The 27,677-nt window shown below is 30.8% G+C and overlaps 4 protein-coding genes across 13 annotated transcripts; 3 read left to right on the top strand and 1 right to left on the bottom strand.

Moving 5' to 3' along the window:
* LOC137818971 (6,7,8-trihydroxycoumarin synthase) lies at positions 1-3,275 on the top strand. The gene is made up of 3 exons (XM_068622642.2): positions 1-639; positions 860-1,175; positions 2,487-3,275. Exons 1-3 carry the CDS (start codon positions 56-58, stop codon positions 3,093-3,095), a joined length of 1,509 nt encoding a protein of 502 aa, XP_068478743.2. The 5' UTR covers positions 1-55; the 3' UTR covers positions 3,096-3,275.
* Positions 3,276-7,772: 4,497 nt separating this feature from the next.
* On the top strand, positions 7,773-11,071 carry LOC150024157 (6,7,8-trihydroxycoumarin synthase-like). The gene is made up of 3 exons (XM_090296797.1): positions 7,773-8,411; positions 8,632-8,947; positions 10,283-11,071. Exons 1-3 carry the CDS (start codon positions 7,828-7,830, stop codon positions 10,889-10,891), a joined length of 1,509 nt encoding a protein of 502 aa, XP_090152923.1. The 5' UTR covers positions 7,773-7,827; the 3' UTR covers positions 10,892-11,071.
* Positions 11,072-15,230: 4,159 nt separating this feature from the next.
* On the top strand, positions 15,231-24,909 carry LOC137818970 (membrane protein insertion efficiency factor). 9 transcript variants are annotated; one of them, XR_011082174.2, is made up of 7 exons: positions 15,242-15,512; positions 15,590-15,649; positions 16,284-16,424; positions 16,531-16,671; positions 17,403-17,543; positions 23,754-23,902; positions 24,536-24,909. XR_011082174.2 is itself a non-coding variant. In XM_068622640.2 (4 exons), the coding sequence occupies exons 1-4, from the start codon at positions 15,335-15,337 to the stop codon at positions 16,596-16,598; spliced, it is 447 nt and encodes a 148-aa protein (XP_068478741.2). In that variant the 5' UTR covers positions 15,231-15,334; the 3' UTR covers positions 16,599-16,921. The 9 variants fall into 9 exon arrangements, 1 of the variants encoding a protein (XP_068478741.2); XR_016516447.1 differs by having other exon boundaries at positions 16,531-16,666; positions 22,843-23,902; XR_016516445.1 differs by lacking the exons at positions 23,754-23,902; positions 24,536-24,909 and adding an exon at positions 21,663-21,978.
* On the bottom strand, positions 22,797-26,921 carry LOC137818969 (suppressor of disruption of TFIIS). 2 transcript variants are annotated; one of them, XM_068622639.2, is made up of 9 exons: positions 26,692-26,811; positions 26,122-26,208; positions 25,974-26,039; positions 25,776-25,873; positions 25,623-25,660; positions 25,411-25,498; positions 24,469-24,789; positions 23,817-23,882; positions 22,797-23,477 (listed from the first exon to the last, which is right to left on the bottom strand). In XM_068622639.2, exons 2-9 carry the CDS (start codon positions 26,189-26,191, stop codon positions 23,328-23,330), a joined length of 897 nt encoding a protein of 298 aa, XP_068478740.2. In that variant the 5' UTR covers positions 26,192-26,208; positions 26,692-26,811; the 3' UTR covers positions 22,797-23,327. The 2 variants fall into 2 exon arrangements, with proteins under 2 accessions (XP_068478740.2, XP_068478739.2); XM_068622638.2 differs by lacking the exon at positions 26,692-26,811 and adding an exon at positions 26,871-26,921 and having other exon boundaries at positions 22,812-23,477.
* Between the last annotated feature and the right edge of the window lie 756 nt (positions 26,922-27,677).

Here is a 27,677-nt window from a genome sequence, read left to right on the forward strand (position 1 = left end):
TCACGAGAGCGTTATCTTCCACCTCATTATAATAGAAACAACGTTATCCCCTACAATGTTGTGCCCTACAATGTTGTCTCCACTTCTAATTCTATGCCTTGCTATTCCTGTGTTTTTCTCCTTCTTCCTCTGCCGCAAAACCTTGAACAACCCACCATTTCCACCTGGTCCCAAAGGCCTTCCCATAATAGGGAACCTTCATCAGCTGAATACTTCTGCTCTTCCTCTTCAGCTATGGAAATTCTCAAGAAAATATGGCCCAATATTTTCCCTTAAATTAGGTTTAAGGCCAGCCATTGTTGTTTCCTCTCCTAAACTTGCCGAAGAGGTAATGAAGGATTATGACCTTCAGTTTTGTGGGCGACCTAGATTATTTGGCCAACAGAAACTGTCTTATAATGGGATTGACATTGTCTTTTCCCCATACAATAGTTACTGGAGAGAAATGAGAAAAATTTGTGTTGTTCAGATCCTTAGCTCCATTCGTGTCTCTAACTTTTCCTCAATAAGACACTTTGAGGTCAAGCAAATGATGGGAAAAATATCCATGCATGCCTCATCTTCTAAGGTTACCAATTTGAGTGATGCACTCATGTCCCTCACCAGCACTATCATATGCAGAATTGCCTTTGGGAGAAGGTATTGTAAGAGACATGGAGAATACTACTCTTCACACTTAAACAAACTCACTTAATTTTGATTTCTTATATTCTGCAGTTGTGAAAAGTAACATTTTTCTTCTAAATTTTAGACTAAAATGAGTGACAGATGTACTTTCAAAACTGTTTTCTAAGTTATACCAAGTTTAATCAAATGTTTCACAATTTTTAGTATCATACGTTGTTCCATTTTCCACCAGGTATGAAGATGAAGGAACAGAAAGGAGCATGTTCCATAGGCTACTGAATGAGTGTCAAGCCATGTTGGCCATGCTGTTTTTCTCAGATTATATTCCTTTCTTGGGTTGGATTGATAAACTCAGAGGACTACGTGGTCGTCTTGAACAGAATTTCAAGGAGTTAGATACGTTCTACCAACAAGTCATTGATGAACACATGGATCCCAACAGAAAGAAACCAGAGAACGAGGATTTAATAGATGTCTTACTTCAACTCAAAAAGCAACGTTCGTTTTCTGTAGATCTCCAAAATGATCATATCAAAGCTGTGTTCATGGTTTGGAGTTCCTTCCCTTTCCTCATTTAATTTATCTACTTGAGATAGACCATTTTATTTAAATATTATGTGTTTAATTAAAATTTTGTTAGAAGTTAAATTTTTTGCTCCATAGAATTTTAACTACAAAGTTTATCCATATATAAACTTCAATATTTTAGTGTTAGCCGAACTAAAATATTTTAGTATTAGGAGAACTAACAATTGACTTGTTTGGATCAATATAAACCTTATTCATAGGATCTCCGATGACAAAGGTTGGGTTCCATCACTTGTTTTTTTTTTTACAAGTGACTTGAGTCTCATTCCCTTTTATGTTTCATGATTCTTCCTATGGTTTTGTCAGAGAATCTATTAGATTCATTTTGACTTAACATAATTAATGGAAATTGTTTCACTCTTTATAAGCTACTTTACCAAATTATGTCTCAAATGTGTATGTATGTTCTTTCCATTGTAAGATTTGTTTTTAGATATAGTTATTGTTGTTTGACAATCACAATGCATTGATACAAATGATGTTGGTTTCATTCCTAACAAAATATTTGCTACGAAGTTTTTCAACCACTCAACTTAACTTCAAGCTATTTCAAGAACAAAAAACTTTGATTCCATTGTTGATCTTGCAATAATTGTTTGCACGACAGATTTCCATGTAATTGCACCACCTCAAGTATAAACATATAACCACAAGTGAATGTTGTCTCATCTGAATCAGAGATCTAGTTAGCATCATTGTATTCTTTTAGCAAAAGAGGAAATCCACTATATTCAATGACATAATCTATTGTACCTTTTAAGTATTTTATAAGTTTTACAAGTGCATCCCAATGATCCTAATTAGGATATTAAGTGTACCTACTCAATCTTTTTACTGCATACAATGTATGGTCTAGAAAAGTTCATTACAAGCATTAAGCTCCCAATTATTCGGGCATATTGAGACTGAGAAATAGGTTATCCTATATTTTTCTTTAATTAAGAGTTAACATCATAAGAGATGTCTACTGATTTAAAGTCATATAATAGCTAAACTTCCTAAAAAAATTTCAATATATTGTTCTTGGAATAGTAATATATTATTTTCCTTCCTCGTGACTCTAACTCCTAAAATCACATTTGTTTCACCCATATCTTTCATTTAAAACCTCGACCCAAAAAAACTTTTTGTTTTAAAAACTATATTATCGCTTGTACCAAAACTATATATAATAAATTTAAGTTCACTTCTTAAAAATTGTAGTTAAATTTAAAAGCTTATTTATCAAAATAACTTGGATCAATTATGAATTGTTGATTTCTTTTCTACAGAATATGCTTGTAGGAGCAACGGATACAACTTCTGCTACAACAGTCTGGGCTATGACCGCACTGCTAAAAAATCCAAGAGTAATGAAGAAAGTTCAAGAAGAACTTAGGAATTTGGGGAATGAAAAGGATTTTCTACATGAAGATGATATTCAAAAGCTTCCCTATTTCAAGGCTGTGATAAAAGAGACACTGAGACTGCATCTACCAGCACCCCTACTTGTGCAAAGGGAAACAAATGAACCATGTATTTTAGAGGGCTATGAAATTCCAGCCAAGACAATAGTGTATGTGAATGCTTGGGCTATCCATAGAGACCCTAACACTTGGAAAGACCCAGAGGAGTTTTTACCAGAGAGGTTCTTAGATAGTACAACAGATTTTCGAGGACAAGATTTTGAGTTCATTCCATTTGGTGCTGGACGTAGAATTTGCCCTGGTATCCTTATGGCAATTGCTTCATTGGATCTTATTCTAGCCAATCTTCTCAGGTCATTTGATTGGGAATTACCACCCGGAATGAGAAAGGAAGATATTGATACTGAAGTGTTGCCAGGAATTACTCAGCATAAAAAGAATCCTCTCTATGTTTTGGCTAAGTTTCGAGTCTAAAAGTTTGATTAATAAAATGTGTGCAATATTATGTTTTGTTGTTGTTTTGTGTCTTTAGCTGCATGGGGATAATATTGTGTTCAATCCCTATTCCAGAATGTCTTTTTATTGTATAATTAAATTTAGATATTGATTTTGGTTGTATGTACAATGAGATGAGAAATGTGTCCCTCTTTGTATTTTGTATGAATGGCCAATGAATATCATAAAATTATTGAAGTAATACTAATGAACCTAGTGATATGTAACAATGGAGGAATTGATGTACTTGTGCTGGTATTATAGGTCGATAAAAAAAACATTTATGTATGTTCATGAGATTAAGACAAAAGACTCACTTAATAAAGTTAAAACTTACTTTTCTTTTAAAAGAAAATTACTTAGTATAATTGCTAAATAAAGAATTATCCTAATAAAACTCCTAAATTTACTAAATAGGTATCGTATAATATAAAGAAAGTATAAGATGATTGGGGACTAGACTAAAATCTATGGAAATCAAAGGGAGAGAGATCTCCAAACCTCAAAAGAAGGAACAATAAGATGAGCTTTTTATAAGACACCCAAAGAAGAACACAAGATTTTACAGTAACAACATACAATAGAACATGAGTAGAGATTTAGCACCAACGTTCAATCCCAACATGGAATTCTCCTAAAGACTTTTTTTCAATATGCTTGTAGGTTTCAATGCGTCTTGATCTTTAGCTCATCTTTAAAATCATTATGTATATGTAAATCTTCAATCATTAAGGCTTGATATTGTTTTCCTTACTAAATGTGTGAATCACATGTTGTAGCTTCTTTATTTTAAACGCTCTTAAAGGAAACTTTTCCAAATCTTTGCCAAATTTATGTTGTAGTGACACCTATTGTGTTTTGGAGATTTTCCTCGTTTTTCTAAAGGAGTCTTCGTATGTGCATTCAAGGTTCTAGACTAATGGATCCATCTCAAGGTTCGATGACGATGATGATGTAACAATTTTGCATTTGGTAAGTACCATAAAGCTTTGTGGCTTAAGAATAATTTTACCCAGACCCTACGGTGGGAACCAAATGTTCTTACCAGGAAGAACCATTCTCTCAAGGTAAAAAGAGTGATACTTTGAGAAAATTGAGCTTAAATCTTCGAGGAAGGGTCACCAAATTGTTAATGAAGATTGAAAGGAGATTCACCTGTAAAAGATTGTCGTTCAAGTCAGGAAAAACTAGAAAAGTTGTTGAATATATGAAAATATGAATGTTTGAATAAAAAAAATTGTATATACATATAAATATTCAAATTATAAATAATATAAATTATCTTCACGAATGTTCAAATATCTATGAGGCAAGTAGTACAATATAATTTCATGCCCCACCATTGTAAAAGTACATTATTATGAAATATTGAGAAATTATCTTTTATTATTTTATAAAAAAATAAAACTTAAACAGAACATAAATATGATTAATATTACGAAGTGGACTTTAAGCCTAACTCAATCCCATAAAACCGGCTCATAGGGTTGAGGTCTGCACCCATTTATATACAATGAATTGTCCTTATCTCTAGTCGATGTGGGATCTCCAACACACTCCCTCACGCCGAGAGTGATAGATAGAAGCTCGTGCGTGGGATAACATATTATGGGTGGTGGCCTGATAAACCCAACAAATACTCGCTAGGATAGGATCGAAATGGCTCTGATATCATATTAAAGAGTGGACTTTAAGCCTAACTCAACCCCATAAAACCGGCTCAATGAGGTGAGGATTGCACCCACTTATATACTATGAAAGGCTCTAATATCTAGTCGATGTGGGATCTCCAACACCCCCCCCCCCTCACGCTGAGAGTGATAGATAGGAGCTCGTGCGTGGGATAACATATTATAGGTGTTGGTCTGATAAACCCAACACTCGCTAGGATAGGCTCGAAACAAAAACAGTTTTTTACAAAGATTAATAAAAACAACTTGAATCTTCTGATTTTTATTAAATATACTTTTTTATTCATAATTGTGATGTTCAATTTTATGCTATTATTTTAAATATTTTTAATTTGTTTAATTTAAAAAATAAGTTAATACAATTTATCCTATCAAATTCATGGTAACCTTTATTGTAAAGTCTAGTAACATTTATTTTCATGGTAGATGTCATTTTTGTTAATAAGTTCACTTTGAGTCATCAACTTAACATTCCAAAGAAAGACTCTACATTATTTTCATACCAAAACACATATATGCAATAATCACTCACAGGATTATCTATCCAAAGCAAGACTAAGCATTATTTATACACCAAGACACGTATATGTAATAGATACTCAAACAAGGATTAATTATATACAATATCAGTATGTAGTGACCTCTCTCTCATTATCTATATACTCAATGGTGACTGAATTCACAATAGAGTCTCAATATTTGGACAACTCATACCAACATCATTTTTCTTCACAATATCATAGCTTCAAAAGAGGCCTTTTTTGGAGAAAAAAAAATCTGAAAAATCATAAATATTTACAGAAACTAAGTACACCAAAATATATACAGTTTAACGTTATATTCCACAAAAAATCATCATACTCCAAAAAAATAAGCAAATACCAAACACAAACAAAATGTATTACCTTTGGTCACCAATACCACCACCCAACCACTATCAAAACAGTCGCACCCACGATGACGACCAATCACTGTGGAAAGACGTGCACCCACCACGACCAACCACCTCAAAACAGCCACACCCATGACGACGACCAACCACCGTGAAAAGAGGCGCACCCACCACGACCACCACCAACGGTTGAAGAGAAAGCTTGAGGAGAAGGTGTAAGAGGATGTGGAGGAGAAGAGGGAAAACGACAACGAACTCAAAAAGAAAGTGAAAGAGGTGCAACCCCAATTTCTAACCTAATTTCACAATGCGACCAAGAGACTCAAATATTATATTTTCAGAAATTTTATTGGGTCCCACAACAGAAATAAAATATTATTATTTTTGTCACATCAACGGTTGTATGTTGGAGCAATGCATTTGTGGTTGTTCAACCATCATTCTTCAATTAAAAGTTGCATTCTCAGAGTTCCAAATCTATTCCCAGTCCAGCAGAAAAATTTAACTTTTAGAAAAATAAAATAAAGCTCTTGTGTACACTGCTTGGAGTTCATGTTTGCCTAGCTTGTTAAAACTGCTTCTTCCTGTACTTTCATCACTCCTTCAACCACCTCTATAAATTTTTAAATTCTCAAAAAACTTCTTCACTAAAAAGATAAAATAGAAACAATGTTTTACACTGCGAATTATATAATCTAGAAGTCAAAAGTTATAAATTCTAGATTAAGTAATCTAAAACCTATTTAACAACTCAAAATACTGGATTATGTAATACATAACTTATTTAAGAAAATAAACTTATTAGATTACATAATTGGAATTAAAAAATTACCACTTTCGAATTACATAATTCGGAACTGTTAATTTTTAATTTTTGACTTCCGAATTACGTAATCCAGTAAATTTATTTACTTAAATAAGCTCCGGATTGCGTAATCCGATATTGTATGTTATTAAATAAGTTTCGCATTATGTAATCCAGAAGTTGTAATTTTTGACTTCCAGATTACATAATCTGAAAGCTGTAATTTTTTACTTCCAAATTATGTAATCTGAAATCTGTAATTTTTTTACTTCCGAATTACGTAATTCATAGTATAAAACATTACTTTTATTTTTTACTGAAGGCTAATTTTAGAAATTTACAAATTTATGGAGGTGGTTGAAGAAGTGATGGAAGTGCAGGAAGAAGCAGTCCTTGTAAAAATTGTACAAATTTACGTTGTTTCTTTCTCCACCCTAATAAATTTCTTCCTACACTCATCACTTTCAAAGAAGAATGTTTTACCATTATGAAAATGACTTCCAATCTCATCATGTATATATATAACTATGTCAACCTCAATCTTTTTTAATACTTCCCAGATATTTCTCAGCCAAGGTAGTTGATAATTTTGGGATCCTACCTTAGTTTGAGGTTGTAGTGATAATCTAAACCTTCTTACCCTACCATATATAGTACAATTAGTATAAGTATAATAGAAAAACTTCCTAAAGTACAAAAGAGAAGTAAAAAAACTAAATTTAGGAAAAAATAATTCATGATGACCAAAATGACACATGTATTGATAAGAAAAGGAATTGTAACTCTCCTTACCAAATCATAAATGAAATTATTAACTTCATTAAATACTAAATAGTTAAGTTAGTTTTTGATGTTCTTTAACTACTTCACTCTAAAATATACTACATGTTTCTAGATTATTATAGAAAACGTTCATTTTTGTAAGGGAATTTTAGTAAAAGCATTTTTAAAATATTTGGATATTCTTAGATCATTATAGAAAATCTTTCTTAAAGATAATTTCTATTCCAATATATAACACAATATTTTATTTCAAAACAGATTTGAACTTTTATTTTATAATTAATCTCTAAACTCCTAAGTTTTCTATTTTGTTATTGTCCCTCTCAGAGGAATATTTTACGTATTTTACTTTCTATAGTTTTTCATTGAGGAATCTTTTGGATTTTGGAATCATCGTCGACGTCGTACTAGTAAAATATTATTGTGAAATTGACGTAACATGGTTATGCCCCTACAAAAGATCCTATATGATTCTAACATGATGTTCACGAGAGCGTTATCTTCCACCTCATTATAATAGAAACAACGTTATCCCCTACAATGTTGTGCCCTACAATGTTGTCTCCACTTCTAATTCTATGCCTTGCTATTCCTGTGTTTTTCTCCTTCTTCCTCTGCCGCAAAACCTTGAACAACCCACCATTTCCACCTGGTCCCAAAGGCCTTCCCATAATAGGGAACCTTCATCAGCTGAATACTTCTGCTCTTCCTCTTCAGCTATGGAAATTCTCAAGAAAATATGGCCCAATATTTTCCCTTAAATTAGGTTTAAGGCCAGCCATTGTTGTTTCCTCTCCTAAACTTGCCGAAGAGGTAATGAAGGATTATGACCTTCAGTTTTGTGGGCGACCTAGATTATTTGGCCAACAGAAACTGTCTTATAATGGGATTGACATTGTCTTTTCCCCATACAATAGTTACTGGAGAGAAATGAGAAAAATTTGTGTTGTTCAGATCCTTAGCTCCATTCGTGTCTCTAACTTTTCCTCAATAAGACACTTTGAGGTCAAGCAAATGATGGGAAAAATATCCATGCATGCCTCATCTTCTAAGGTTACCAATTTGAGTGATGCACTCATGTCCCTCACCAGCACTATCATATGCAGAATTGCCTTTGGGAGAAGGTATTGTAAGAGACATGGAGAATACTACTCTTCACACTTAAACAAACTCACTTAATTTTGATTTCTTATATTCTGCAGTTGTGAAAAGTAACATTTTTCTTCTAAATTTTAGACTAAAATGAGTGACAGATGTACTTTCAAAACTGTTTTCTAAGTTATACCAAGTTTAATCAAATGTTTCACAATTTTTAGTATCATACGTTGTTCCATTTTCCACCAGGTATGAAGATGAAGGAACAGAAAGGAGCATGTTCCATAGGCTACTGAATGAGTGTCAAGCCATGTTGGCCATGCTGTTTTTCTCAGATTATATTCCTTTCTTGGGTTGGATTGATAAACTCAGAGGACTACGTGGTCGTCTTGAACAGAATTTCAAGGAGTTAGATACGTTCTACCAACAAGTCATTGATGAACACATGGATCCCAACAGAAAGAAACCAGAGAACGAGGATTTAATAGATGTCTTACTTCAACTCAAAAAGCAACGTTCGTTTTCTGTAGATCTCCAAAATGATCATATCAAAGCTGTGTTCATGGTTTGGAGTTCCTTCCCTTTCCTCATTTAATTTATCTACTTGAGATAGACCATTTTATTTAAATATTATGTGTTTAATTAAAATTTTGTTAGAAGTTAAATTTTTTGCTCCATAGAATTTTAACTACAAAGTTTATCCATATATAAACTTCAATATTTTAGTGTTAGCCGAACTAAAATATTTTAGTATTAGGAGAACTAACAATTGACTTGTTTGGATCAATATAAACCTTATTCATAGGATCTCCGATGACAAAGGTTGGGTTCCATCACTTGTTTTTTTTTTTACAAGTGACTTGAGTCTCATTCCCTTTTATGTTTCATGATTCTTCCTATGGTTTTGTCAGAGAATCTATTAGATTCATTTTGACTTAACATAATTAATGGAAATTGTTTCACTCTTTATAAGCTACTTTACCAAATTATGTCTCAAATGTGTATGTATGTTCTTTCCATTGTAAGATTTGTTTTTAGATATAGTTATTGTTGTTTGACAATCACAATGCATTGATACAAATGATGTTGGTTTCATTCCTAACAAAATATTTGCTACGAAGTTTTTCAACCACTCAACTTAACTTCAAGCTATTTCAAGAACAAAAAACTTTGATTCCATTGTTGATCTTGCAATAATTGTTTGCACGACAGATTTCCATGTAATTGCACCACCTCAAGTATAAACATATAACCACAAGTGAATGTTGTCTCATCTGAATCAGAGATCTAGTTAGCATCATTGTATTCTTTTAGCAAAAGAGGAAATCCACTATATTCAATGACATAATCTATTGTACCTTTTAAGTATTTTATAAGTTTTACAAGTGCATCCCAATGATCCTAATTAGGATATTAAGTGTACCTACTCAATCTTTTTACTGCATACAATGTATGGTCTAGAAAAGTTCATTACAAGCATTAAGCTCCCAATTATTCGGGCATATTGAGACTGAGAAATAGGTTATCCTATATTTTTCTTTAATTAAGAGTTAACATCATAAGAGATGTCTATTGATTTAAAGTCATATAATAGCTAAACTTCCTAAAAAAAATTTCAGTATATTGTTCTTGAAATAGTAATATATTATTTTCCTTCCTCATGACTCTAACTCCTAAAATCACATTTGTTTCACCCTTATCTTTCATTTAAAACCTCGACCCAAGAAAACTTTTTGTTTTAAAAACTATATTATCGTTTGTACCAAAAGTTAACATGTCATCCATATATAAACATATATAATAAATTTAAGTTCACTTCTTAAAAATTGTAGTTAAATTTAAAAGCTTATTTATCAAAATAACTTGGATCAATTATGAATTGTTGATTTCTTTTCTACAGAATATGCTTGTAGGAGCAACGGATACAACTTCTGCTACAACAGTCTGGGCTATGACCGCACTGCTAAAAAATCCAAGAGTAATGAAGAAAGTTCAAGAAGAACTTAGGAATTTGGGGAATGAAAAGGATTTTCTACATGAAGATGATATTCAAAAGCTTCCCTATTTCAAGGCTGTGATAAAAGAGACACTGAGACTGCATCTACCAGCACCCCTACTTGTGCAAAGGGAAACAAATGAACCATGTATTTTAGAGGGCTATGAAATTCCAGCCAAGACAATAGTGTATGTGAATGCTTGGGCTATCCATAGAGACCCTAACACTTGGAAAGACCCAGAGGAGTTTTTACCAGAGAGGTTCTTAGATAGTACAACAGATTTTCGAGGACAAGATTTTGAGTTCATTCCATTTGGTGCTGGACGTAGAATTTGCCCTGGTATCCTTATGGCAATTGCTTCATTGGATCTTATTCTAGCCAATCTTCTCAGGTCATTTGATTGGGAATTACCACCCGGAATGAGAAAGGAAGATATTGATACTGAAGTGTTGCCAGGAATTACTCAGCATAAAAAGAATCCTCTCTATGTTTTGGCTAAGTTTCGAGTCTAAAAGTTTGATTAATAAAATGTGTGCAATATTATGTTTTGTTGTTGTTTTGTGTCTTTAGCTGCATGGGGATAATATTGTGTTCAATCCCTATTCCAGAATGTCTTTTTATTGTATAATTAAATTTAGATATTGATTTTGGTTGTATGTACAATGAGATGAGAAATGTGTCCCTCTTTGTATTTTGTATGAATGGCCAATGAATATCATAAAATTATTGAAGTAATACTAATGAACCTAGTGATATGTAACAATGGAGGAATTGATGTACTTGTGCTGGTATTATAGGTCGATCCAAAAAAAACATTTACGTATGTTCATGAGATTAAGACAAAAGAGTCTCTTAATAAAGTTAAAACTTACTTTTTCTTTTAAAAGAAAGTTACTTTGTATAATTGCTAAATAAAAAATTACTCTAAGAACATTCCTAAATTTATTAAATAGATACTGTAAAATATATAAAAAGAAAGTATAAGACAATTGGGAGACTAGACTAAAATCTATGGAATTAACCATAAAAAGAAAACAATGAAAAATAGTTCTTATTGTATTGTACAATTTCAAGGAGTCTCGATCAAGATTTTGACTGAATATTTTTCGAATAACGTGACTGATAGTCTTTATAAATATCATAAACATCTTTTAATATCTATGATTAACGTAATTATGGTACAAAATTTTATCTAAAATTCTAAGGTTAATCCAATAATGTACCTTAATCTCAATCTAGTGTCAGGCCATCACGACCCTGTAACTCAACACACCAATCAAGATAATATTACACTCAACTATCCCATACTGAATACCGACTTAGACATCGGAGTACCTTTTACAGATATACCACCTACATCGATCGAAGATCGAAGACTATACGACATTCTCAACTAGAATTAATAACAATCTAGAAAGCTTAAGGAATGACTAAGACATTTTCAATTTTTTGTAAGTACACTTATTTAGAAAATCATAATTGTAAAAATGCTTTTAAAACCTTAAAGAAAGTCATGGTATTATTATGAAGAATACAATTTAATTCATGAAATAAGGGGAAATATCTATCTAGTTAACTTTAATGAACATAGAATAGGAAAAGGGTTAAAAGTTATATTAAAAAATGTATCATGGAAGAGGATTCATGAATTTTTGAGATTTTTCCAAGAAAACTTAACTTTTGGAAAGAGTAAAACTTCATATAAGTATTACGAAAGAATGGACTTTAAGCCTAACTCAACCCCATAAAACCGGCTCAATGAGGTGAGGTTTACACCCACTTATATACAATGGATCTCCAACACACACCCCTCACGCCGAGACTGCCAATTCGTGCGTGGGACTATATATTATGGGTGGTCCGATAGCGGGTGGCACGATAGGCCCAACACAAATACTCGCTAGGATAGTCTCGAAATGGCTCTGACACCATATTACGAAGTGGACTTTAAGCCTAACTCAACCCCATAAAACCGGCTCATAGGGTTGAGGTTTGCATCCATTTATATATTATGAAATGTCCTTATCTCTAGTCGATGTGGGATCTCCAACAATAAGAATTATGAGATGTAATTTTTTTTTGTTAAATGTTTTATGTATATTTGTGCATTAAATATTTCAGATTTTAAATTTTAAATATCATGTGAAAATTAAAACAATTTTTTAATTGAATATTAGTTTCTTAGATTTAATTAACTGTTTATTCTATAAGTATAAAATTTTGTTTCTATAAAGCAAAAATGTTCATATTCATGAGTTATTATATATTTAGTTAAAAGGTTGTATATTATTCTTTATACTTCAATAAAAAATAATCATTCCCATTTTCTGTATTTTCATAATTTCAATGGTTGTAAAACAAAGCTACTAAAAAAACCACATAAAAAATTAAAGCTCATAGAACTCACATTTCAAAGCAAATGGTGGTTAAAGTTCCAACTCCACCAAAATTAGAGGGAGAGAGATCTCCAAACCTTACCTGAAGCATGAATCAGATGAGTTTTTTATAAGACACCCAAAGAAGAACACAAGATTCTACAGTAACAACATACAATAGAACACAAAGAGAGATTTAGCACCAACGTTCAATCCCAACATTGAATTCCCCTTTAAAGACTTTTTTTTTCAACCATGCTTGTAGGATGGAGGTTAGATAAGACTCTTCTTCTTGTTTGAAATTTTTTACATTTCTTCTTTTTCTTCCTTCAGACATGAAGATTTCAATGTGTCTTGATCTTTCGTTCATCTTTAAAATCATTATGTATATGTAAATCTTCAATCATTAAGGCTTGATATTGTTTTCCTCACTAAATGTGTGAATCACATGTTGTACTAGTTCTTTGTTTTAAACGTTCTTAAAGGAAACTTTTCCAAATCTTTGTCAAATTTATGTTGTAGTGACACCTATTGTGTTTTTGAGATTTTCCTCGTTTTTCTAAAGGAGTCTTTGTATGTTCATTCAAGGTTCTAGACTAATGGATGCATCTCAAGGTTCAATGACGATGATGTAACAATTTTGCATTTAGTAAGTATTATAAAACTTTGTGGTTTAAGAATGCAGGTGGGAACCAAATGTTCTTACCAGGAAGAACCATGATTCTCTCAAGGTGGAAAGAGTGGTACTTTGAGGAGACTCAGCTTAATTCTTCGAAGAAGGGTCACTAAGTTGTTAATGAAGATCGAAAGAAGATTTACCTGTAAAAGATTTTTCGACGTTCAAGTCTGTAAAAACCTAAAAACTGTCAATATATAAGAATATGAATGTTTGAATGAAAAAAAATTGTATATACATATAAATATTCAAAATTATAAATAATATAAATTATCTTCACGAATCTTCGAATATCTATGAGGCAAGAAGTACAATATAACTTCATGTATTCACCACCATTGTAAAAGTACATTATTAGGAAATATTCAGAAATTATTTTTTATTATTTTATAAAAAAATAAAACTTAAACAGAACATAAATATGACACGCCGAGACTGCCAACTCGTGCGTGGGAGTGGTCCGATAGCGACCCGATAGCGGGTGGAATGATAGACCCAACAAATACTTGCTAGGATAGGCTCGAAATGGCTCTAATACCATATTACGAAGTGGACTTTAAGCCTAACTCAACCCCATAAAACCGGCTCATAAAGTTGAGGTTTACACCCACTTATATACAATTGGTGGCTCTAATCTCTAGTCGATGTGGGATCTCCAACACACCCCCATCATCCCATTGAACCGGTTTTATGGGGTTGAGTTAGGCTTAAAGTCCACTTTCGTAACACAACTTGAATCTGATTTTTGTTAAATATACTTTTTTATTCAGAGTTGTGATGTTCAACTTTATGCTATTATTTTAAATATTTTTAATTTGTTTAATTTAAAAAATAAGTTAATACAATCTATCCTATCAAATTCATTGTAACCTTTATTGTAAAGTCTAGTAACTTTTTTTTCATGCTAGATGTCATTTTTGTTAATAACTTCACTTTGACTAATGACGTTTGAAAAAAAAAACAGTATATTGACTCATTTAAAAAAAAAAAAAAAATACTCAACCCATTTTAAAAAAAGAACATTCTAATACTAAAATAAAATAGCTTAATTATTTATTTTCAATATGTATATCCCGACTTATCACTGTGAATAGAACACACTTTGCCTAATTCTTCCTGCACCACATCAATGATCTATATTCAACATTTATTTTAAAACCCTAAATTGTCTTTTCTCACCTTTTCTGAATTTTTGAATTTAGAATGAGACATATTTTTATGAGTTTAGTTACCTATATAACACAGATACGGACACTGACACGACACGGATACGGACACAAAGATACGTATAATAATTTCTAAAATATAGGATATAGGGACACAAATTTATATATTATATAATTTTGAATTATATAAATTAAAAAAAATAAATATTTATGTGCAAAATTATGTTCCAGATTCTTGTGGGAGCAGAAAGATATTTTTCATAACTGGTTCAAAAGAATTTGTTCTTATTTTTATAATCATAATAAAAATTTATACAATAAAATTGAGTTTTTAGAAAGTTATTGTATTTATACTTTTTAAAATTGTGTTAGAATTTTCAAAAATTCAACAAATATTCTTTTGAATTGAAGATTTCACCAATAAGTATCCTACGAGTGTCGTACAAGTCGATACGGATACGTGTGTCCGACACAGATACGTCATTTAAAAAAAAGAAGTGTCCGAGTTCGAAAAACACATTTCAATTTAGAACTTATTAAAAAATGTCTTATTTATATTAGGATATGAATATTCAGAAAATTAATGAGAAAATAAATATTTCCTATTCAGATATAGGGTGTAAATAACAATTGTTTAGGTGCAGGGATAATTAGCCACACATTTTTGTTATGGTGACTAATGTTGGGCCCTGGTTTTTGAAGGCATCATAGGGGTGGCGCGTGTGTTAGGGCGTCACCATGGCCAATCTCTTTCTACCTTTCAACTCCTGTTCTCTACCCCTAATTCAAAACCCTAATTTCTCTTCTCTTCAAATCAAAATCAGCCCACGCCACTCTCCTTTACGAACACTACCACAGCATCGCACCCCATCGGTTCGTTCATTGAAGGAAGATTCCAACCCTGAAACAGTTCAAGGTACGTTTCTCTCTCTCTCTGCTGAGCTGATTCACTTGTCAAAAAATTTAATTTTGACTGTTAATTTTTTTTATCAGATGGCGAAGTGAAAAGTGTAGGAGTCAAAGTTGCGCTGTCCATGTTGAGATTCTACAAGAGTAATGTTTTTTTCTCATCATTTCTATCATAATTTTGCAGTGTTTATTATGTATTGTGTTGTATCTGCCTTTTCACTTCTTTGTTGATGAAGTGTGTGTTTGGTTTGTTTATTTTTATTGAGGTGTGTTTAAAATATTTATTGTAAATTGAAAATATGTGTTATATGTTAAAGAATATTTATTTACTTTAATTTTTAATTAAAAATAATAAAATTTATATATTTATAGTTATTTATTTATTAGAAATTTTATTATATAAACAAAAGAGTAAATAGTTGGTTGAGTGCAGATATGTTAATTTAGTGCAGTAAGAAAAAAATACACTTTTAGTACAAAAACTTGATAATTGTTTGAACTCCTTTAACAATCAAGGTAATTGAACACATGTTCTTCTTTAGTAACATTCAAGTGTGTTTATCTGAGAGAAGATTAACATTAATACGTAACTATCATTCACAGAATTATTAAGGATTTTAAATTTTAAATTTATAAAGCAAAATACAAAAGGTGAAAAAGTGATAGGTATTAAAGACTAAAAATAAAGACTGATTCAATTACCTTGAATTTTTTTGTATTAACACTGTAATTTGCTTAAGTTTTGTCTACCCAAACATGCTATTGTTAATATGTGCAGGGGAAATTTCACCAATTTTGCCAAAGAGCTGTCGCTACGTTCCTACATGCAGTGAATATTCCATGGAGGCTTATAAGAGATATGGAGTGGTGAAGGGTACGGTTTTGACTGCGTGGCGTCTCTGTAGATGCAATCCCCTTGGTATTGGATCCACCAATTACTTTTATATACTTATTATTTTGTTCTGATTTTAAGTTACATATTTGGCTTTAAACGTGTTACAAGTTAATTCGTTATATGTGTTCAGGTGGGCATGGTTATGATCCCCCTAGATGGTTTGGTGAGGCTAGTCTACCAGAAGATTTTGATGACTGATTGAAATGTGTGGCTGATTCTATGGTGTTCATCACTGCTGACTAAACATTTTGAAGTTCTTTGATGTGGTAATGTGAGTTTGTAGTGATTTTGCATTTTCCTTTCCCGTGTGACTTTGTTTGTACTAATGCAAAACAACTTCTGTTCTTACCACGTCAGAGAATTTGTATTAAGAAGAATTATATCTGTGATCGGAATAGAGCTGATGGTAATCAAATTGAACATATTTGTACATCCAAAGAGAAAACTGTGTTGAAACAAAGAGAGATCTGCACATTGAATATCGTAGATTTGTACTTTATGAAGTATTTTTTAAAATCCAACATGGGGATAATCATCTGCATGAGGAATGTCTTAGATGTGTTATGTCAATCATAATGAGACTCATAGTTGGTGTAGTTTTATGTTTTATATTAGAGGAATGCTAGTGACACGTATATTTTTTGGGTTTGGAATTTTTTAAATCTTTCATATCATACTATTCTGAACACATGATTCAATTATAAGTTAGAACTTTTGTTGGTTTAATTATAACATATTATCATATTTCAATCTTACCGAAGAAGAGTCTTCTCTTTGATAAAAAGAAAAAAGATCATAACTGATAAATTGAAGTGTTATTTTTTGGTTTATGTGCTTTATCTGATGTAAAGTATATGATCAAATATTCCATAGAATATAATACATTCAAGCATTATTTTCTGGTTACTTCATTTACTCACTGTTAATACACAGTAATATTTAGTGCCTGGGATCTTATAAATATGCTGTGAGATTGACTTTCCTTTCTTACTTGTTTTTTAGTTAATTTCTAGGCTAAATTACCGGTGGCTTTTGAAGAAAAAGATTGTTATTTAGTAACTTACTGCTGGGAAAAACTATGAGCTTCCTCATGCTGAACTAAGAAACATAACCAGTGCTGATTTTGTGGAAGTCTTTGTTCAGGTATTCTAAACTCGTATGTGGTAATTGAGAATTGTATGCTCTCCTCTGTTTCGGTCATTTATGTCATTCAATATGTTTCAGTCCCTGGTTCCTTGCTAATTGCTAACACTATTTTCAATTAACTAAATGATGAAAATAGAACCTATGAAGCTAGACACATCTCTTGAATGGTGTGTTCTTGTGTCCAACATGTATTCGGGCACTGATACGCGTATGACACGTGTAGGTGAAGTGTGTAAATTAAAAGATATTTTTTAGGTCTTTGATAATTAGGAGTATTTAAATTATATATGTATTATTGGGAATATTTTTATTTAATCTCCTATCATATCTTTATATAAGTGAGATTTGTCAAAGGTGTTAATTTTTCATTAAATGAATTTCACTAAAATGTATTTTTTATATGATGATGATGATCTTCTGTCATATAATTCATAATGATGTCCCTTCTAATCTGTTTTGAAAAAAAACATAAAATGAAAACAATCATCATCTTCTTTGTCTGTCTCGTTAGACCTACCAAGTTGTCAAACACCATTTACTTGAAAGATATTTAATTTATTCATAGTTTTCTTCTCAAAGTAATGATTCATCCTAACATTATTGTTGCATCATTTGACAAGTCCAACCCACACACCTACATGATCCTTGTTATCAAAATGTCATACAACAGAGGCATGTTGTTATCTCGACATTTTATCATGTGTTGCATGATGTAATGATGTCAATTAATCAATATATCATTTCCTATGTACCATAAGTCGAAAATATCTTCATTCAAGAGTTGTGCAAAGTTACTACTTTGAGAACACAACATATGCATCTATATGTAATGTAGTAGTTTATCATTTATATTCAAATTATTTACATTTTTGACATTTTCACTTGTATCTCTTCACAAATCATGGATGATAACACCACTACTCGATCAAAATGTATTCCTTCAAGGATGATACCAAGATTAACTTAACACCATCATACTTTAGATTTTTCTTGTTCATCCAATCCATTTGTCTTATTTCAATTCGTTTTGAGTTAATTTCAATAAAAAGGTCGCCAATAGTTGTGAACTTAAGATTTGTATAAAAGACTCTCACCAAGTTCTCATAATATGGAAGTTTCATTCTAAGGAATGGTTGTAATCCTTGAAAATTCAAATGATTTTGAAAAACCTTGGTGTGGCAAAAAATGGAAAATGTGACTTTCGATGATAATAACACTGGTTTTCCATTAAACATTTTCTCATAAACCACCATTTGCCGTTTTGTACTAAAATATATTGAATAATCAAGAACATTTTCAATCTTCGTCTCTTGGGTAGGAGAAACTGCATCATTAAATGTTAGAGTTTTACTCTAACTGGTTCTTTAACTTTTCATGGATGATGATGTCATGAATAATGCAATTATAATCTAGTATAAATAAATTAAATATTGATGACAATAAATATGAAACACAATTTAAAGTAAACCAAAGTGATTAAAAATTCTTAAACATAATAGTACAATTTATAAAACAAAATACTCAAGTTCGATTGTTGTATATTAAAGTCATCAAACAACACAATAACACAAGTTTTGAAACACAATATTACAAGTTTACAAGTCTTGAAACAAGTTCTGAAACAGAATTATCTAATAAAAAACATATATATATATATATATATATATATATATATATATATAAATAAGATAACAACTTAAATCGAATACCGACACAAAATAAAAGTTAAAGACATGAAATCAATGTTGAGTCATAAATGCAAACAACTTTGTGATTCAACATGTAGTTCATCATGAATATTCAGCTCCACCAGTATAGCCTAAATATTTGACTCAGAGAAGTGGTACGATGACGACATTGATGGTATACATGTTGACCATATAAGTTGTTTCTTTATCTAATTTCCCCAACTACATTGTCTGATGCAGTTGCTTGTACACGAACAATATCAACCAACTTTGAGATTGTATGATTTCAATGGTTAGTGGAGAATACACATTATTGAATATTTACAGAGCAAAATGTTTATCAATTTCATCTATGGTTGGACCATTTATTTTTTATCCTCGAGACGAAGATGTGCCACTAGAGGCTGTAAAAGGCACGAACAAAATGTTTGATGGAGTGTCACTTGATTGAACACGTGGGGCAAGTGACTGGGGGACATCAACATCTACAACTTCAAACTTTGATTGCTCAGGATATATTCCATATTATTGTCAGTTAGTTGTGTTTGAAGGTGAATTCACCTGGCAGGTTGTCTTCACCCGACTTTCGGTGACTCTGTCATTACACCACAAGTCATTCATTAGATTATAATAGCGGATGATCAACATGTACACCATCAATGTCACCATACATCGTACCAGTTTTCTAAGTCTAATATTTGGGTTATGTTGGTGGATGACTAATATTGTGTATCATAACTTCTAGTATAGTGTTTCAGAACTTGTAGTATTATGTTGTTGAATGACTTCAATTGGGTTTCATAACCTGTACTGCTGTGTTTAAAAACTTCTAATCACTTTGGTTTACTTTAAATTATATTTTTGTCATCAACATTTAATATATTTATATTTGATTATAATTGCATTATCCATGAAAGGGAAACAAATCAGTAAGGGTAAAACTCCAACACATAATGATGCAGTTTCTCCTACCCAAGGAACGAAGATTGAAGACATTCTTGATTATTCACGATATTTTAGTACAAAACATCAAATGGTAGTGCTTAAGAAAAGGTTTCATGGAAAACCAGTGTTATCATCGAAAGCCACGTATTTTCCATTGTTTGTCGCATTAGGGTTTCAATTTTAAAACCATTTGAATTTCTAAGGATTACAACCATTCTTTGGAATGAAACTTCCATATTATGAGGAATTGGTGAAAGTCTTACACAAATCTTAAGTTCATAACTATGATGATCTTTTTATTGAGATTAGCTCAAAACGAATTCAAATAAGTGAATCATGGCAAATTTGAGGTATGATGACGTTAAGTTAATTCTTAGTACCATCCTTGAGGGAGTAAATTTTGATTAAGCAGGGATGCTATCATGCATGATTCGTGAAGAGTAAGTAGTTTGAATATAAATGACAGACTACTACATTATACATGGGTGCACATGTTGTGTCCTCGAGGCAGCAACGTCGCACAACTCTTGAATAAAGATATTTTCATGTTATGATACATAAAAAATGATATATTGATTAATTGGTCTCATTACATCATGCAACACATGATGAAATGTCGAGATAACAACATTCCTTTGTCATATGCCATGAATAACACAGATCATGTAGGTGTACAAGTTGACTTGTCAATGATACAACAATAATGTTAAGATGAAATCATTACTTTGGGAAGGAATTAAATATCTTTTAGGTAAATGATGTTTGACAACTTGGTAGGCCTGACGAACTAGACGAAGATGATGATAAAAATCTACCATTATCAGAAAACATGTTCAAGGTGATCAACCTCAGTCCGCAATCTCCCATGATGTCCAAATGTTAACCCAAATTTGGGACGAGATACAAAACATCAGGAAAGTATGACCACCATGAGGTTGGATAAAAATACATGTTTGGACATATTCAACACATGTTTTGATAGGGTTGATGAAAGATCGAATGAATCAGATTGAACATCATCAACGCTAATTATTGTATTATGTTATTGTTATTTTTCATGTTGAACATTGTTATTTAATATTCAAGTTTTATTGTTAGGCATTATCATTTAATATTCATTTGAATGCATGTTTTGCAACATTTTCTTTACATTATCTCATTACCTTTTTTGGAGAATCGAGAGCATTGCTTCAACGATCTTTGATGTCTACGTATCACTCGTTGTCATCATGTAGTTGTACAAGCTATGGTGTGTAGAACCCTTGTATTTTTACCCATGGTGGTGGGTACACGATTGTCTTCATTGCACCTATTTGTGATTGTGGAAATTTTGTTTTGATAATAACTAAAAAAAATGTTTAAAAACAATTTTGGGATTGTCCTAAGTATAGGGTAACATTTATCCATTTTGGGATTGATGAAAACTTAACAATGTTTTAAAGTTATTGATTGTTTTCATTTTATGTTTTTTATTTGAAAACAGATTAAAAGGGGCATGGTCCTAGACTGTAACTTTTTCAAATGGTGCATTGAAGATGTTGGTGATGAAAGATATGCAATTTCTGTCAAACAAAGAAATATAATGTCTTTTAGAAAACCTTTGAAGGTCTCCACACGAAAAGGATTCAGATGTTGTTTGTAGAGGTGTTTTATTTTTCTAATTAACAAAATGATGTTCTTAGTTTTGTTAAAATTTTCATGACATGAACATATTTCTCTTCCAATTAAATGTAATGACTTTATGTATATTTTCCTTAAATCAATGACCATTTCATTTTCATCCCATATTTTATTTTGTACCATTAATGTGTATTAATCATGATTACTTGTTTTTCTAATATTTTTATATAATCTATGTAAATTTAATGAATGATATTAATCATTAAAACAAACTTCAGTGCACCACAACCTTGTTCGTAAAAGCATCCGATATTTTATTTTTATTTATTTATTTTTATTTTACATTATTTAATTTAATTTATTTATAACTGTAATTTTATAGTTTTAATTAACGTACACAAAAATTATCTCATTTCATTTTTTTAATTTTTTTCATACACAAGGATAATTTGTAATATTATATTTTACATCAATAAAAAATAATTCAAATTACCTTTCAACCATTACATCATATTTCAATAAATTTCTTTAAAGATTCACTATAATCTATTCTAATTCAAATATATCAAATTTTTTTCTCAAATCTCCACACTTCTACTTCTTCACATCCTTGTATTTGCACTCAGGTAGACAAAACATTCACGAAATTAAAACTGAAACACTTTATTTCCAAAATTTAAAATATTATTAATCCTTAAACCTATAAAATTATAAATGAGAACATTAACTAGTTATATTCGTCATGTTTTTAACAATTTAAACAAATCATCTTTCCTTTTATTATAAGAACGCAATTTCTCTGTTTTCAGTAATAATTAAATAAAACATACTAAAATAAAGAAAGTTAGTTAATTTTATTAATTATTTGTAAAAGTATCTCATAAAGTGTTTGTATGAAAAAGTAATTGAAAATATAGTTTCAATTAATTAAAACATATTTTGAAAATAGACAAAGATAATTAAAATTTATTTATATTGAGTTCACAATAGTCCAATTTGAAAACAAAAAGTTAACTATAATACCTTTTTATTTATGCTTGTAGGTGAATGGAAAGAATGAAACAAAAGACATCATTGGATTGACTAAAAGGTACAACGTTATGTTTTCATTAGGAATGACCAAACTTAACCAAATTATCAAGTACAATAACCATAAAATAGAAGTTGAAAACTTCTCATTTTTATTTAGTTCTTTATTTTAGCATTTTTCAAAGGTTTAATTAAATTTTTAGTTCCATAAATTTAAGATAAATCTAACTTTGGTTTTCAAATTAAAAAACTTATTTTAATCTCTCAATTTTTTTTTTAATTTATGAATTTTAAAGATAAAACTAGTTTTAAAAAAAATCATTGAGTTTAATTCCTTCAATTTATTACCCAAAGACTGAAAAGGTAATTTTTCAAATTTGAGAGACTAAAATAAAATTTCAGAAAACCAAAACTAAATTTATCTAAAAATGCAGAACTAAAAATTATAATTAATTCTTAAATTTTGTAATGATAATAGAAAGGATCATTCTTGCAGTTCTCAAGCTACCATTGCAAGCTTCTCAGTCCCAGGATATGCAATAACTTGTGCTTTTATTTCAGTCTCCCATAGTTCAGGCACTGCCTCCTTAAGGTTGTGAATGCTTTCCATGGCATAATCAGCACCTTTAACTCTGTGGGATTTACCAACCTGAATGTTGCAATCAATGAGAATATATAGAGACTCATTTAAAGGAAATCCAACAATGTTAAGGAAACTCCCTCTTACAATCTTTATTATATTACCACAGTTTCATCTTTTTTTTTTACAATCTTTAATGTAAGCTACATCAAGATAGGTGATTTTTATTATTTTTTTATGTTTTTTAAAACCAAAATATGATAAATATACTAATTTGATACCAACATTTACTTTGTTACTTTTTTTAATCAAAACTGGTAACATGTTAATTCAAAAGTAATGCAGATAATGGCAGAAACCAAATTAGTGAGTTTGTACTACACAGCAAAGTTCCCAACAATGACATACCAGCACAGTGTGAAGACCCACTCGTTTTCCAGCTTCTATGTTGCGGACACTATCCTCAAAGAACAACTGAATGTGGCAAAGAACAGGTAAAAAGTTTAAACAGATCACTCCATAAATTTAAGCAGAAAAAAGATAAACTTTAGAGCCCTTTTGGATTCCAAATTTTGATTGATCTAGATTGAATTGGACAATGTGCTGAGAGGATTGGACAATGTGATGAATTGTTGATTTATGTTGTTATTTAATGATCATCAATAGTATTTTGTCCCTTCTATTGGTCTTGTCTGGGAATGATGATTTGGTATTTTGGCTTGATGGCTAGGTAGTATTCTTATAGTAATAATTTTATGTATCTTAATGTATATAGACACTTTTTTATATGTATTTAATTATCATTATTTTTTTGCTGATAAAAATAGAAGCTCTTAAAATATAAATGCTTAAAAACAATCCAATCATTATTGAATGATAACATGGCATGTTTATAAAGACACAAAGTACTGAAATTTTTTTAAGAGATAAAATGAAAATGTGTGATGTTTTTTTTATCAGCATGTATGATGTTTGTAAGGACTAATAAACATTAAACCAAAAATAATTATTGTGAAAGTTAACACAATTGCATCATAGAGTCCACGGTTGATTTTCTTACTGTTCTTTTGGGATTAAGGTTGGCTATCTTGAGAGCCAATTCAATGGCATGTTCTGATGGTTTGCAGATAACTGGTGAGCTTGGAAGGACTGTAGTGGGATCTGGTTGAGCAAAGTGTTCTATGATGTCAAAGATTTCCGAGCATTTTAGACCAGTTTTGGGTGTTGGATTAGTGGCCTTTGAACCAGCAACCTCTGTGATCTCAGTGCCATTGTGGATGGGATTGAGGGTCTCAAAGCATGTCATTCCTTCAAAGCAATCTTCCAATCCAAGTTTTCTAAGTGCCTTAATGGTGTGGACTTTGTCTGAGTTTGTAAAAATCTAGTGACAAAACCAAGTGTTGAAACACAAGAGACAGAGATTTAAACAGTAATACTTTTGATAAATATAGCTCTATAAGTGTATAAAATATTCATCAAGACAAAAACCATAATTTGTGGTCATTTTATAAACTAAAAGTATAACACTGTAACATTTGACACCCACTCATGAGAAATAATATTAGACAATTTAATATATTTGAATATTGTAAGATGATTATTTTTAAATATTTTCCCACAACTTGAAACTTAAATTCCATACAGTTAACCCTTTCAAAAAATAAGAAAAATGAGAGAAGTTTGGAAAGAAAGCTCAAATGCTAATGAATTCTTAAAAACAACTAAAAATTATATATATATATATATAATATAATATAAGATATTTTCTTGATATATTTGTAGGATAATATTTGACATCCTTCCCAAAAAAATTACCATTTAACAATCTGCTTTAATAATATAACAATATATATTAATACTTTCTTTATAATTGAAAAAAAATTAAAAAATTCTTTATTGAAGTAGAACCATTTTAAAATTACATTAACCAAATTACGATTATAATCATGTATCTTTCAATATGCAATTGTTAAAAAATATTTTTTATTATTAAACAACTTACAAGCTTCTTATAGGGTAGGCTGAGTAGGAGATTTCTCAGAACAGGATCTGGCTTTAAATTCTCATAAGGCAACCTCCCATGAACAAAACTGCCAACAAAATTTCAAGAATCAATCTCACCATTTCAGAATAAACAGACACAAGGATCGAAAAAAGAAACACTCATTAGCCATTTGAAAGTAATTTGGCAAAAGAAAGAAGAAACACTACTACCTGTAGTATTCTCCATAATCAAACTCATATCCAATAGCCTGAACAGAAAATGAAATGCATGACAGTAAAAAGAAATTACTAGTGTTCTTAGAATTGAACAACTAAACCTTATTTAACAGAAAATGATAAGTAAACAAAACCAGGAAATCACACCCTTAGACCAGCAAGAGTAGTTCCATAGTTACTGTATAGAAGGTTGGTCATCTCATCAGTTTTACTTGGTTCTATGCCAAGTTTCTCCACCATGTAGTCTAAACATCAATGTTACCATCATATCAGTACTATAATTCAGCACCAACTACAAACACACTAATCAGAATACTTTAGCACAAGTGTGGCACAGTTCCTTACCCTTAATGTTTTGGTGAACTGCATTTGCAAGACCAGAATTGAGAGGATACAAAGTATCATCTAAATCTGCAAAATAATACCATGGTTTACACAGCAGCATCCACAAATATGGATTTTTCTGGTACTATGTTCTGATTACAAGGCTTACCAAATAGAAGACAATCATATTTTGGCCTCTGAGTCTGTTGTGTGATGCTCTTCTCATTCTCCATTTCCATCAGAAAAAACCAAAAGCCTTAAACATTAGACAGAAAACAAGTGAATAGTAGGTTCATGAACAATGGAAGCCACCATGAAAATTCATTTTGATTCTAAATCTACAGTTAATAAAAAACATAACACTTTCTGCAATGCATGTTTTTAGCCTCATGATCATTATAAGACAAGCCACATATAATAAACATGAGGGAATTTCTAAATGGTTTTACAAGTACCAACATCATATCCATGCCATTCTCATTGTATATTCATGAACAAAATTAAAAGAGAAACATAAGGAGAGAGATTAAAAATGAACAAAAAACAAAACCTGTGCTGTAATGAAATAAAAACAGTTTATACAGGTGTAAATCCTGCATTTTCATTCTTGAATTAAGAAAAAACACAGCATGCATGTGATTTATATGCAGAAAAAATCACATTAATTTTACAAACTTTAGGCTCTATCTATCTTATAGCTTTAACAGATAATGAAAACTTCATAGCAAACTGAGCCAACCTTCCTTTTTGCTAGCTAGCTTCAACTCTATTCCCTCAAATTAGATAGCAAAACAAAACTCTAACAAAATCATGCAAAACCACAAATTCAATGCTCTCTCACACTCCCATTTACATTTTCTTTTGCAGACTTGCTTGAATTATATAAGCCATGAAATTCATCAAGTGGATCAACAGTACCTCTCTGTTCATGTTTGTTTCTACTGACTAACATGCATTGGTTTGGTTGCACTGAAAGCAATAATATGAAGACACGTATAGTCTTTGTTCTTCACATATACTTCAACATATATAAAGCCACCACACCATTTTCATGCATGATATGAAATTTCTCTTTCATTTCTCTCTATTTTCTTAAAATTTGAAATTGAGTTTCCCAATATCACTGTCCAGTCAATGTTGCATCGAACATCGCATTTCACCAAATACTATTTAAAAAATTTACATGTGCTTTTGTTTCATATGGTTTTTTTTTCTCTGTGTATCCACATAATTAAGATGATGCAGGAAACTAAAATTTTCTGAAATTTAAACATTAATGAAATGTACTTTCCTTTTTCTATGTGAATGTGCTATAACTTCAGAATCTCAATGTACAAGAAATATACCATTGAACATGGCTTGTTATCATAATGAACAAAATCAACATATTAAGTTCATTAGTATAAAAATTTAAGAGCTCCATAACCAAAACTAAAAGAATTCTAAAATATTTTTCCATAAACAAATCCGTTTAACCAAAAATAAGATTAAATTATTTGCACTTAAATTTTGGTAAATTACTTTTTTAATACCTAACAGTATGTTTGATAAAGTGATAAACAATTTCAAAGAAAAAAAAGTGAACATTTGAAGACACTTAAACATATAGCTGTCGGATATATCTAGAGTTTGATTCTTGTTAATGTTATTTAATAAAAGAAAAAATATTTTATTTTAATAATAAATATTTTGTTTATTTTCTTACACTATCCCAAATAAATCATT

The sequence above is a fragment of the Phaseolus vulgaris genome, chromosome 10 (genome assembly GCF_051622355.1).
Source record: "Phaseolus vulgaris cultivar YP4 chromosome 10, ASM5162235v1, whole genome shotgun sequence".
Lineage (NCBI taxonomy): Eukaryota > Viridiplantae > Streptophyta > Magnoliopsida > Fabales > Fabaceae > Phaseolus > Phaseolus vulgaris.

Excerpts from the sequence above, each read along its gene's own strand:
- LOC137818970 (XM_068622640.2), top strand. The coding sequence starts at position 15,335 with ATGGCCAATCTCTTTCTACCTTTCAACTCCTGTTCTCTACCCCTAATT. Across the intron at positions 15,650-16,283 it reads CATGTTGAGATTCTACAAGA|GGGAAATTTCACCAATTTTG; the intron begins GTAATGTTTTTT and ends TAATATGTGCAG. Across the intron at positions 16,425-16,530 it reads CTGTAGATGCAATCCCCTTG|GTGGGCATGGTTATGATCCC; the intron begins GTATTGGATCCA and ends ATATGTGTTCAG.
- LOC137818969 (XM_068622638.2), bottom strand. The coding sequence starts at position 26,904 with ATGTTAGTCAGTAGAAACAAACATGAACAGAGAG. Across the intron at positions 25,874-25,973 it reads AGTTCACCAAAACATTAAGG|ACTACATGGTGGAGAAACTT; the intron begins GTAAGGAACTGT and ends ATTGATGTTTAG. Across the intron at positions 25,661-25,775 it reads CTACTCTTGCTGGTCTAAGG|GCTATTGGATATGAGTTTGA; the intron begins GTGTGATTTCCT and ends TTTTCTGTTCAG.
- LOC137818971 (XM_068622642.2), top strand. The coding sequence starts at position 56 with ATGTTGTGCCCTACAATGTTGTCTCCACTTCTAATTCTATGCCTTGCT. Across the intron at positions 640-859 it reads AGAATTGCCTTTGGGAGAAG|GTATGAAGATGAAGGAACAG; the intron begins GTATTGTAAGAG and ends ATTTTCCACCAG. Across the intron at positions 1,176-2,486 it reads ATATCAAAGCTGTGTTCATG|AATATGCTTGTAGGAGCAAC; the intron begins GTTTGGAGTTCC and ends TCTTTTCTACAG.
- LOC150024157 (XM_090296797.1), top strand. The coding sequence starts at position 7,828 with ATGTTGTGCCCTACAATGTTGTCTCCACTTCTAATTCTATGCCTTGCT. Across the intron at positions 8,412-8,631 it reads AGAATTGCCTTTGGGAGAAG|GTATGAAGATGAAGGAACAG; the intron begins GTATTGTAAGAG and ends ATTTTCCACCAG. Across the intron at positions 8,948-10,282 it reads ATATCAAAGCTGTGTTCATG|AATATGCTTGTAGGAGCAAC; the intron begins GTTTGGAGTTCC and ends TCTTTTCTACAG.